This window comes from Periophthalmus magnuspinnatus, chromosome 18 (genome assembly GCF_009829125.3).
Source record: "Periophthalmus magnuspinnatus isolate fPerMag1 chromosome 18, fPerMag1.2.pri, whole genome shotgun sequence".
NCBI classification, from domain to species: Eukaryota; Metazoa; Chordata; class Actinopteri; order Gobiiformes; family Gobiidae; genus Periophthalmus; species Periophthalmus magnuspinnatus.
Window position 1 is genome coordinate 10,241,967 of NC_047143.1, and position 13,628 is coordinate 10,255,594.

At 37.9% G+C, this 13,628-nt stretch overlaps 1 protein-coding gene across 1 annotated transcript in view; it reads right to left on the reverse strand.

Moving 5' to 3' along the window:
- fgf11a (fibroblast growth factor 11a) overlaps positions 1-13,628 on the reverse strand; it is a 127,652-nt gene that overhangs the window by 99,598 nt on the left and 14,426 nt on the right. Inside the window, exon 3 of the mRNA XM_055229258.1 lies at positions 4,895-4,912. Coding sequence (XP_055085233.1) covers positions 4,895-4,912 — 18 coding nt within the window. The remainder of the gene's footprint in view (positions 1-4,894; positions 4,913-13,628) is intronic.

Here is a 13,628-nt window from a genome sequence, read left to right on the forward strand (position 1 = left end):
TGTAAAGCAACTTTGAGCATCTGTAAAATCACTATATAAGACTAATGCATTATTATTATTATTATTATTATTATTATTATTATTATTATTATTATTATTATTATTATTATTATTATTATTATTATTATTATTATTATTATTATTATTATTATTATTAATGGCTCCCATCAATTGTTCAGGAAGAGAAGGGACTCTCAGATGAGATGAGATGAATATGTTTCTGAGTAAATACATGCACAGAATCATACACACAAATTTTAAAGCTCGGTAGCTTATTTGTAATTATGAATAAAATGTTTTGTTAGATAATATGCATACAAATCGGATCTAAAACCTAATACACTTTCTCCTGTGCACCAAAAAATGTGTGGACTTAACGAATTAGCAGGAGCTGTACAAAATGGATTCTTGTTAGTTTGAAAACTGAAACATCGCAACAGTCCAGCTTGGAGCGCAAAGTTAAACACCCCAGACACTGTCTTTTCTTAAAAATGTTTTATGTTTTTGTTTTTGTTTTTTTTTTGTATTTTTTGTATTTTTGAGAGAGATGTTAATTTTTCATTTGACAGCTTCAGTAGACAATAACACCAACTATTGCCAAATGCATTATGTCTATGAATGCATATTTTTGTCTCAACTTCACATTTTGCAGATTTGCAAGCCTGCTTCTCTATGTGAATTACAAACTATTGGGATGATTCTGCACTTTCTCTGCTGTCCAAACCAAAGTCATAGCAAATACCACTTTTGGAGATTGTAGAAATAGTTCTTTCTAAAGGCCTCACAAATACAGAAGTCCAGATGAGGAGCAGATAAATGTTAAGGGCAGGGAGAGCTCTCTGTTCTGACCACAAGTGACAACAAGTCGATAGCCCTCCTCCTCGGCTCTGTCTGCGATAAACCTGAGCTGAAAGCCCCCAAATGTACCATGGAATGCAGTCTGAAAATACTGGTTTGGGAAATGGTTTGTTTTATCGCTTATAAGAGCAAGAACATCTATAGCACACTTAGGGGCAGCGTTGCGAAGAGCAAAGACAGGAGGAGCTCAGAGCACCAAAAATGAAACTTTTTAAACATGTTCGTAGTTTTTTTGATGAATATAGCATTTAGCATGATGATCTAAATATGCTACGTGTTAGCAATTAATACCCCTTAGAAGGGTAAAAGTCCCTCTTTAAATCAACCAAAGAAGGATCAGTTCAATACCTGACTTAAAGACTTAAAAACTGTGCAGGGCTTCAACATATGACGCAACAATCCTGGAAAAATACAAATCAATACAAATCAGATTAATCAAACGCGCGTGAATGAAGCAAATATACATGTTTTAATGAGGGAATACTGTTTTAAAATGATTAAAAGCTCAAAAAAGTCCATTTTGTGTCCTTTAATACCCTCCATCCCCACCTCACCCAAACCCTTTACTGTAGGCTTTAAACATGCACATTCCTTCTCAGGCCGCACCCTTCCCTTCACGACTTCACAAGGCATCCATAAATTTGTGATGAAAAATGGTTTGAATTATGAATTATGAGTTATGGCGGCTGCTCCCATTATAAGGATTTAAACGCGTCTCCTTTAATCCCTCGCCTGTCTGTAAGTGGATTACATGCTACGCTACATATGTTAATGCCGTTCAATATGAATTAATATGACAAGCGCAAGATATGACAGGGGAAGGGAGGGAGTTCAACCGAGATTGTATTTCCTCCTATAGCTCCTGCTTCCCTGTCACATGTCTGTCACCATCGGCCAATCACAGCCTACGGACTTTGCCTGTCAACCAATCACATCTAAATATGTTGATATAGCTGCACTCTTGCTACATCTTCTTTCTATTTGTTGTTTTAGCCAGTAGTCTATTGGTCACATTTTTATATAGCGCTTTTTCACCTTCAAGGCACCAAAAGCACTTTACATCAATTAACCACTCACTCATTCACACACAAATTCATACACCAGTGTACGCAGGCACTGGGGGCGAGGTGAGTTAAGTGTCTTGCCCAAGGACACAGCAACAGCATTCATATGTGAGAGCTGGAATTGCACCGCTGACCTGTGGGATAGTGTATTGGACTCATGATATTTATGTTGAGAGCGGGATTCACACCGCTAACCTTCAGATCAGTGAACAAACACTCCCAATAGAGCTACTGTCACTTGTCTTTTTTGTTTATTTTATCCTCTACTACAGCAGCGGAATCCTCAGCCTCCTCAGCCTCTCCATCACTTCTTCTGCACCACAGCCAGTGTTTGTTACAACCAGTGGTGGATACTACTCAGTTACATTTACTCAGTTACAATGAATTGAGTAGCTTTTAAAAGTCATTGTATTTTTGAGAGTACTTTTATAGCAGCATATTTTTACTCCTACTACTTATAATAATATTTTTATTGAAGTAATAATACTCTTGCTTGAGTAAAAGCTGTGGTTTCTCTTCCCACTGTAAGTCTACAAATGAAAAAAGCTTTATGTTGACAGTATGAAATGATTTGAACATTTGTCTTTGCACTCCTCCTCTCTTTTTCTTATTTTTGTGTCTATCCTTAAAATACTAGATTTTGTGCATTATTTAATATTTTGTCCTTCACATTACATTAACTTCAATATATAAATCAAATGTTACATCCCGGCAGTTACTCTTTAAGTTACTCTTGAGTAGTAGTTTTCCCAAATACTTTTTTGCTCTTACTTGAGTAATTTCTTGGACCACTATTTAATACTTTTACTTTTTTTTAACGTTACTCTTATTTGACATTACTTACTTCATTTAATTTCACACTTTGGTTTCTCTAAATCATCTAAAGATTTTTTTTTTTTTTTTTATAGATCGCAAACCCGGAAGTAGTGATGTTGTGAATAAGTCTAATTTTTGTTAACATTACTGCGACTCCGCTGTGGCCTTTAAAAGTTCAGAAACATGCTTATAAACTCTAGAAAACTTAGGATGCTACGATAGCTTTAGGAAAGTGAAGAATGAGTTTGGACTAAGGATAATAGAATCAAATCTGTCTTTCATTGCCTTTAAAGTGCACTGTGTAACCTTTCTAGAGGGGGGTACTTGTTGTCTCCATAGAGATGTTATTGCTTTGATTGGAATGTTCTAACAGCATAGTATACGGCTTGTATAGTGTGGGTTTATTGCCACAAATACCATTCTTTAAAAAAAACTAAACATGTAGTCGTTTATGGAGTAGAGTTTCTCTCTAAGGAGAAAAGTAGTTGGCAGACCTTACTCCAGAAAAGTTACATAGTGTCCTTTAGCAAACGATAATGTAACAACGTCCCATAATGTAATAACAGGACAATAATAACTACTGAGCTAATAACAAAATCACATTTTGACAGTAATGTAATAAGTCAGTGTCTCTCAAACGTTTCACACCAAGCCACTAAAGAAAAGATTTGGCTTTCCAAGTGCCACTAGTTCTAAACCAGGTCTATAACAGGATTATTCTGTGTGTAATCTAGGCAGTGGTGGAACGTAACAAAGTGCCAATTCTGCATTTTACTTAAGTCAATTTTAAAGTGGATACTTTTTTACTTAGGTATCTGTACTTTCTACTCCACTATATTTTTAAACTGGACTGAAGAGTCAAGCCATTTTTTGTTACTTCATAATACCTTCTGAAAACTCTGAGGGGTTTATTTTTAACACAGTTGTAGTCTGAGCAAACAAAATATATACAAAGAAAACCAACAAAAACCCTATCCATTTAATTGTTTCTGCTGAACAAAATTCACACACAAATCTCAAAAGCACTACATTTGAAGCCTTATAGGACCTCAAAATCTTAGCAAAATACTCCTACTTTTTACTCTTTAAGTATTTTGTTTTTTTTAAAGGGTACTTTAGTACTTTTACTGGAGTATTTTTTTTTTTTTTTTTTGCTCTGGTATCTGTATTTTTACTTAAGTAGCAAAACTGAATACTTCTTCCACCCATGAATCTAGGGCTAAACCATGTCCACATCATTTCCACTGTAGTTCCAAATATGAAATGATCCAAAGAAGGACAAAAAGTGGATATAATGAACTCTAAATGAGGCAAATCCACAAACTCAAGAGCCACCTCAAGGAGCACTGTAATTAAATTAAAAGTTATTAAATTAATGCCTGCTTAATATATCTTTATATCTTTGGCCTGAGGAGGACACATTTCTCTGATAATGTAAAAACTGCAGCCAATAGTGTAGTCATTATTGCAAAGATTTTATTGGCTCACCATATAGTTATTACATTACTGGCCTGTTATTACATTATGGACTTATTACATTTAAACTTGGCCCAAATTATGTTATCCGTTCCTACATGCTCCTTTAACTCTAAGGTCTGGGAACCAAATGTGGTACCTTTTGCCTCTGAGGTGAGAACATTAACCACTTGTTGCTGTTACTACCCTATTGCTATTGTAAAAAAAGATATAATATGATGGAGTGACCTCCACCCAATGTCACGCCCCACCCACGCTCCCACTTACACTGTCTATATGGTCTTATGGCTGTGAAAATAATGATGATAAATTCTTCGTTAAGAGCCGTCCTTCACAACCCAGTGCCCTGAGGAGGCCTGGATCTCCGCTTGCAGGAGAAAAGTGTATCTTCTGCACCTGTAGGCTCCCATAACTCACCCCCCACACTCCATTTTCTGTGTATTTTTTTTGCTTTGTGTTTTTGAAATTATACATTCTTTTACATAATTTTTTTTGTAAAAAAAAACAACAAAAAAAAAATACAACAAATTTCTTTCAGTAAAGATAAAGTGAAAAAATTGATACCAAAACCTTCTAACTGTATATGGTTGCACCCTGGCTCCTCTCCAGCCTTGGACCTGATTGATGGCACAGCTGAGTGAAGGACGCGTCACGCACCTGCGCTCGGGCACCCATGGGACCTCGGGTGGGGGTGTTGGCTGAGTGGAAGGTGGGTGGTTGCAGGCAGCTGAATGCAAGGTGCCCCAGTGACAGATGAACTTGCCCGTGGGGAGAGCCTGCACATCTGAGGGTGTCATATCCAACCGTGTCCTTCTACAAAGCTCTCTTCAAAACACAGGGAGACAGGAGGTCATTTGTCTACTCATGTTTTATAGTTCTGATGATATTCTCCTCAGAGGGATGGGGAGGTGGTATATAAAGTATGGGGATATATTGTTTCTTGGTACCTTCCTCATTCCACTTTCTGTCAGCCAATCACGAACTGCTACATTTGCCTCTCAACCAATAAAATCCATGTAAACGCATATTCCATCATCTTTTGTCTATTTATGAAAACTTTCCAAACTGTGCTCCAAATAAGACAGCACAGTGACTAAGTGGTTAGCAGCCTCACATCAACAAGGTTCAGGGTTCGATTCCCAGGTCGCCTAGGCCTTTCTGCATAGAGTTCCCATGTTTCTCCCCATATCTGGGTAAAATCCTCCTGCTAAGGTAGTCCTAATTCAAGATCATGGAAGTGGGTCCCCGAGCATCCACTGCTCCTGATGAGGTATCCTAGCTGCACTGAAGGATGGGTCAAATGCATGGGATAATTTTCCCTATGGGAACAATAAAGTCAACATTAACCTTGTCCTCCTAGCCTAGATAAGGTGAGCATCAATCGGGTGTCATTGCAGGTGGTTAGATTGGATCCTTCAAATAAGTACACTGAGTTGCAAGACCTAATATTCAGGGTTAGAATCTCAAAGGCGATGTAACCAATTTATTTATTTAACCATCTTGAAAAACTTGAAATACAGAATTATTTCATGTTAAACACTTTGCAGTGGTCCAGAGTTAATCATCACTTCCCCTATACATTCTGAGTACCCTAATTATTCACCACAGTGAGTTTATAAGCACTTTTCACAACCAAAGCAGAGTTTTACTGTGAAGGTAAAGCTAACAACAAGCAGCATGCTAAAACTCGCTTCCTGATTATACATAATTTATATTTTGACCTCAAGAGCAGCTTATACAATATATCTGTACTGGGACAAGATATGTTTTACTCAAATACATGGACAAAAATCAGGTACATGGCCTTTAAGATGTCACTTTGCAGTATATATAATAAAATACTGTAACATCCACCATTTTTAAACAAATCTGAAGTTTACAGTCATTGAGTTACCCATCCATCCAGTTTTATTACATAATGATTTTTAATGACAGCACTAGATCACCATCTCCTCCAAATGGGACTAATATTCCTTTAATCACCGCTAATAGAAGACCATCACTTAGACCAGTAAAGAGTCCACTTCAGACCTGCTGGAAACCCAATAGCACCCACGGGTGCTGTGGGTGCAGTGCAAGCAAAATAAACAGAAACTGATGCTAGCAGTGAGAAAGAGTATTATACAGTAATTTATTACTGTATAATGAGCTATTGCTTTTTCACATAAGCCAGTTTTTAGGGAACAAGAAAATGCAAAAAAAAAAAAAAACAACAACAAAAAAGAAACAGACAAGATATGTTACAGAGAATAGTATTTTACTTTTAAGTTTTATGTAATTTATTTTATGTATTTGTTTTCCCAGCTAATTACCATGGTAAACCAATTGAACTAGCTGATAAGCAACATGCCTAGACTTGTTAATATAAGCATGTAGTTGTAATGAACGATTTGATGACAGAAATGCAATGAACAAGTTTGATGATAAAAACTACCTCTCATGCCACAATCCAGGGAAAATTCAAACCAGATATTTTCTGAGGCTTAATGGCAAAAGATTTCTGAAACCAAGTGAAATAGAACTCCAAGTTTCTTTTTGATGAAGATTTCAAAAAGTACAAAGTACAGCTTTGAGTATGGCAATGAAGATGGAACACTGTTATAACATTGGTTAAAAGCTCATAAATGTTTATTTAGCAAAATATGCCATCCATCCATTTTCTTCTGAGGCAGCAGTGTAAGCAGGGACTCCCAGACTTCCATCACCCCAGACATATCCTCCAGCTCCTCAAAGCGTTCCCAGGCCAGCCGATAGTCCCTCCAGCATGTATATGTCTCCTTGAAAGTATATGAATCCAATTCTAAACCATTTTATTATTGTGCATATTGGGTCAACTTATTATCATGATAACAATTGCTAAATAATGGATAACAGGACCCACACAGTTTAACCACTACTACAAATACTGTGAACCAGTCCATTCCAGCTCATTGATTGTATATGACATGTTGATGCTAACTTCCCTGTCCGCAGATCTGATGTGTGTCCATTGATTACAGGGAAGGAGGGGGTGGATGTGAGGGGCCGGTGACTTTGAGGGGGTAAAGTTGTCTCAGAGCTGGGGAAGGGGAAGTGTGGTTGGATGGTGTTGGAGAAGATGCTGACTCTGCTCTTATACTGCCCATTTAAGAGAAGAGGGTCCAAATGAAAAATATATAAGCTCATAAAGGTAGGTGAAGGTAGCCAGACTATATTACAGGTAGTATTTTGTATACCGAACAACAGTTTCAAACATCAGGAAAAATGTAATCCAGAAATACTCCTCTGTGAAGAAGACATATTGTACTTGTGTCTGCTTTATAGTTATAATCTTTGACACCCATGGATCGTTATGTTTTATTTATGTTGGGCATTTTGAATAGCAAAATTGAAATCAGACTCAGAATTCTCACCTGTCCACACATAAACAAAGTGTTTGCCTGACCAGCCAGTCCCTTCTACATCCTGTTTGAATCCAAGACAATACAACGTGAACAACCTCCGTCCTAACTCTCGATCGTCCAATCACAGCCTTCGATTTCTATCACGTGTCTCTCAAATGCTGAAAATTCTCATTTCAATCACGACTAAATATATAACTTCTTTTACTTGGGATAAATAATAGTGAGAGACATCACATCCATCTGAAATCAGGGAGACAGGATGCGCTTCCAGACCCACTAGTTTTTGTAAGTAGTTGGACCATTTGAGCTGAAAGGGTTACAAAAAAAAAATTCAGAACAATGACGTCTTGAATACAGGAGAATAAAGATTGCTAAAACATGCATGAATAACTCTAAATACAACTTTGAGAGTGGAAATGGGAAGGGGAAACTATTTCTTGGTTAAAAGCTCTAAAAGGTTGATTTTGTATATTAAGCTAGGGCTGCAAGGTTAATCACAATCAAATCAAAATTGTAATTAGCAAATCACATAGGTTTAAATTTTTGAATAACCATAATTTCTATTATTCTGCATTAAAATGCTAACCTTGTAGTGTAGATCTGTAAAAACACGTTCTGCAATTGAATCCTTGTATTAGTTTGTTAGTTTATGTTTCAGTCTTTTTGTAAATTCTTCTGGACGCGTTTAAAATATGAACTTTTAACAGACTCCTATTATTAAAACATAAATCACACATCTAATAAAAAAACAAAACAATGCATTTAGATATTATACCCAAATCATTCAGCCCTATTTTAAGCTTACGTAACGATGCTTTACTCTTGTTCTTGCGCCTTCTACTGGTGTTTTATCGTACTACAGAAAATGTGCTGTGTGATAATGATGACATATGCACATCCAAATGTGAGACCGGGCACATAAAATCTGAGAAGGAGGGGCCAGCTGACAGCACGCATACATCATCACACCAGAAACAGGTTCTGAGACACGCCTCTGCAGGAACTGCTCATACTGTGGTGGAGTAGTAGTAGTAGTAGTAGTAGTAGTAGTAGTAGTAGTAGTAGAAGTATTAGTAGTAGTAGTAGTAGTATGGTAGTTGCAGTAGTAGTAGTAGTAGTAGTATTGTAGTCATAGTAGTAGTAGTTGTACTAGTAGTAGTGGAGTTGTAGTTGTAGCATTGTAGTTGTAGTAGTAGCAGTAGTAGTACGGATGCATCAATACAATACTGATATCGGTGCCAATATTGAAAATTTTGATGGATTGGATATTGGTTCCTTTAATATCAGTTTCGTTTATATCGGTTCAGTCAATATCCCATTTCAGTCTATAAACTGCTAATACAATTTATTGGACAAAGTTGACCCAAAACACGCAACAGTTATAAAACTCTTTTTTTTTTTTCTTTTTTTTTTTTTTTTTACTATATGCTGTAGTATTTAAAGGAAATAAATTTTACTTTAGATATTGGCAGATACTTAAAGCCAAGTATCAACATTGTTATAAGAACAGAAAAAGCTGCACCAGTGTATGGTATTATAATAGTATTAATAGTAATGATTTCCCTTCAAATGCTGCTGTAGTATACAGTGGGGCAAAAAAGTATTTAGTCAGCCACCAATTGTGCAAATTCTCTCACTTAAAAAGATGAGAGAGGCCTGCAATTTTCATCATAGGTACACTTCAGCAATGAGAGACAGAATGGGGGGAAACAATCCAGGAGATCACATTGTAGGATTTTTAATGAATTAAAGAGCTGTCAAATTTTGTCAATTATTAGAAAATGGAAGACATACAAGATGACTAATAACCTCCCTTGATTTGGGGCTCCAAAAAAAGAATAGTGAGCAAAAATCCCAGAACCACATGGGGGGACCTAGTAAATGACCTGCAGAGAGCTGGGACCAAAGTAACAAAGGTTACCATCAGTAACACTACGCCACCAGGGACTCAAATCCTGCAGTGCCAGACATGTCCCCCTGCTGAAGACAGTACATATCCAGCCCCATCTGGTTTGCTAGAGAGCATTTGGATGATCCAGAAGAGGATTGGGAGAATGTCATATGGTCAGATGAAACAAAAATAGAAATTTTTGGTAAAAACTCAACTTGTCGTGTTTGGAGGAGAAAGAATACTGAGTTGCATCCAAAGAACAACATACCTACTGTGAAGCATGGGGTTGGAAACATCATGTTTTGAGGCTGTTTTTCTGCAAAGGGACCAGGATGACTGATCTGTGAAAAGGAAAGAATGAATGGGGGCATGTATTGTGAGATTTTGAGTGAAAACCTCCTTCCATCAGCAAGGGCACTGAAGATGAAATGTGGCTAGGTCTTTCAGCATGAAAATTATCCCAAACACACTGCCCGGGCAACGAAGGAATGGCTTCGTAAGAAGCATTTTAAGGTCCTGGAGTGGCTTAGCCAGTCTCCAGATCTCCACCCCACAGAAAATCTTGGGAGGGAGTTGAAAGTCCGTGTTGTTGTCCAGTTGTGGCACTGCTCTTGAGGAGATCTGCATGGAGGAATGGGTCAAACTACCAGCAACAATGTGAGAAAAGCTTGTGGAGACTTACAAAAAATTTCTGACTTCTGTCATTGCCAACAGAGGGTATTTAACCTCCTAGGACCTGGTGTATATATATATATATAGTTTTGTTGTTTGTTTGTTTTTTGTGAAGGCATATGTTTTCCTGCTCCTGTCAGCAGCACTTGACATGCGACACATTGTTCCAAGAGGCACTTAAATAAATAGTTTTTGCAAATCATTATTCAAATGTTTTATCAAAATGATTAAAATGTCTACATATGAGGAAATTCATTTTACATCACCTTTCTCAGAAACTACATAATGTAAAAAAGTAATTCTTTGTTTTTACACTCGTCAGGTACCAATCAGAAATAATAAAGAGAAATGAATAAAGCATATCATGAAGGAGCTCGGGTCTTAGGAGAATAACAAAGTATGGTCATGAACTTGTGTTAAGGTGTTCCCCAAGGTTCGGTGCTTGGTCCCCTCCTGTTCATCCTGTACATTCTCCCTCTTGGCAGTATCATTCGTCGCCATGGCCTTTGTTTTCACTGCTATGCCGAGGACATACAGCTCTACATCTCCACTTCATCCATAAACACAACAACTCACTCCTCCCTCACACAGTGTCTGTATGACATCAAAACCTGGATGACACACAATCTACTCAAACTAAACAGTGACAAAACCGATATCATAATAATTGGCCCTAAAACACCCACTAAGTCCTCCTCAAGCTTCTGTCTAAACTTTGATAATTCCACACTCACTCCATCCCCACTCATCCGAAATCTTGGTATTCTCATTGACCAAAACCTCTCATTTGAATCCCATATAAAGCAAATAACCCAGACTGCCTTTTTCCATCTCAAAAACATTGCACGCCTCCGCCCATCACTCACCTTTTCAGCTGCAGAAACTTCAATCGAAGCATTCATCACATCCAGAATTGATTACTGCAATAGCATCCTATATGGCACATCCTCAAAAACACTTAATAAACTGCAATACATACAAAACTCTGCTGCCTGCCTCCTCACACGCACCCGTCTGTGTGAACACATCACCCTCCCCATTTCTCAGCGAATTCAGTTCAAAGTTCTTCTCATCACTTTCAAAGCTCTCCATAACCTGGCCCCCTCCTACCTCACAGATCTGCTCCATCACCACACTCCCTCTCGCTCCCTCCGCTCCTCAAACGCAAACCTCCTCTCCCTCCCCTGTAGGACCAAGCTCCGAAGCTGGGGAGACAGAGCCTTCTCCATCGCTGCCCCCACTCTCTGGAACACTCTACTGCAACAACTCGGGGACTGCACTGACCTCACCACCTTCAAAAAACACCTAAAGACTCACCTGTTTAAAGCTGCTTTTAATCTTTAATTATTATGAGTGTTGATTTTAAATGTTTGTATATTTGTATTTTTTTTTTAAAATTGTTCTTCTATGTAAAGTGTCTTTGAGTATCTTGAAAAGCGCTATATAAATAAAATGTATTATTATTTATTATTATTATTATTGACCAAATGCTTATTTTCCATCATAATTTGCAAATAAATTCTTTAAAAATCATCCATCTATCCATTTTCTTCCGCTTATCCGGGACTGGGTCGTGGGGGCAACAGTCTAAGCAGGGACTCCCAGATGTCCCTCACCCCGGACACGTCCTCCAGCTCCTCTGGTGGGACCCCAAGGTGTTCCCAGGCCAGCCGAGAGACATAGTCCTTCCAGCATGTCCTGGTCCTCCCTGGGCCTCTTCCCGGTGGGACATGCCCGGAACACCTCCCTAGCGAGGTGTCCAGGGCTTTAAAAAACAAGAAAAAAAAAATAAATCTGATCTTTAAAAATCAGACAATGTGATTTTCAGATTTTTTTCAGATTTTTTTTTTTTTTTCCTCCTTTTGTCTCTCATAGTTCAAGTGTACCTATGATGAAAATTGCAGGGCTCTCTCATCTTTTTAAGTGGGAGAACTGGTACAATTGGTGGGTAACTAAATACTTTTTTGCCCCACTGTATTTGTTTGGATTTGCACTGAAACTCAACTACTATGTCGTATACTTTGCTTTAGCCAGACTGTAGCCTCTATAGCTATTGACCTTATTCTCAATGGAGAATTTGAGAAAAGTTTTACTTCTAAAATCTGATATAAAGTAGGTTGGTTTGTGTAAAACATTTTATTTTCATGTGCACCAACAAGTTAACACCTCACCAATTCTCTGGGAGGCTTTAAACCTGCTCTGTAGTCCCTATAGAAGTTATTTGCTGTCAGGAGCGGCAGTCTCATGCAAAATAATACAACCCGAATGATGATGGCGGCGCCCACGGCAACGTCCGCAATAAGGTCAACAGTCCTATTCAAATACCACTTCTATATGTGAGAGTTTGGTACCACAAAATACAGCAGAACTATAAAACTGTGTTCATTTCAGAAGTAGAACAGCTGGAAACTTTCTCCTAATAAGAAGCAAAAATCATGATACAGGGAGAATTTTGTTTTCTGATATGTTGACATCGACTGCAATGGGGGAACTAATACTGCTATTTCTACTGTACTTGTGTAGTGATGCATATAGTGGTGAAATAGATGCCAGTCTGATCAGTTGGTGACATTTGGCTAAAGGATCAGTGGTTTACTGAACACATGACTAAATGGCCTCTGACCACAGAGGTCACTGAGGTTATGGAGAAACTGACAGTGACACTATGGAAAAGTCACTACAGTGAATACCCAAAGGCCTACCAACACAAAGCATAGTGGTTTGAGTTCATCTAAGCTCATATGGTTTATAGTGTTGGTGTGTTCATGGGCAAGACACCTCACTAGCCTTGATTATTTAAGTAGTGTTTTGGAGGGGCTGTTGGTGCAGATTTGGAGTAGGCCTGTCAAGATAAATACCATATCGATATCAATCAATAAATGTTAGTTGGAACAATACATTTTGGGGGTCACTATTTATGTGAATACTTTTTCTTTATACTAGTGGTCCATTGATCCGAAGATTGGTGGTTCGAATCCCGCTCTAGATGTAAACATCATTGGTTGAACAGTCAGATCCACTGACCCACATGCTGGTGGTGCAATTCCAGCTAACACAGATAAATATCGTTGATGTGTCCTTGGACCCTTACCAATTTGCATATAATGATAACAGAAGCACTAACGACGCTCTTATTACAACTTCACACTTAGTTCTAACGCATTTAGAAGACCCCTCCCCATATGCTAGAATATTATTTATGGACTTCAGTTTAGCGTTCAATAATATTTTACCTAATATTTTAATTATCAAACTGTTGCAGATGGATATTAACCACTATATTGCTAAATGGTATCTTGCTTTTCTCAGATAGACAACAACAAGTTAAACATGACATCCAGGTTATAAGCACTGGGGGCCCCCAAGGTTGTGTGAGTTCGCCTCTCCTCTTCACACTTTACACAAATGACCTCAAAAGCAAGCAATCAAACAATTACATACTAACATTTTCTGATGGCACAGCTATTC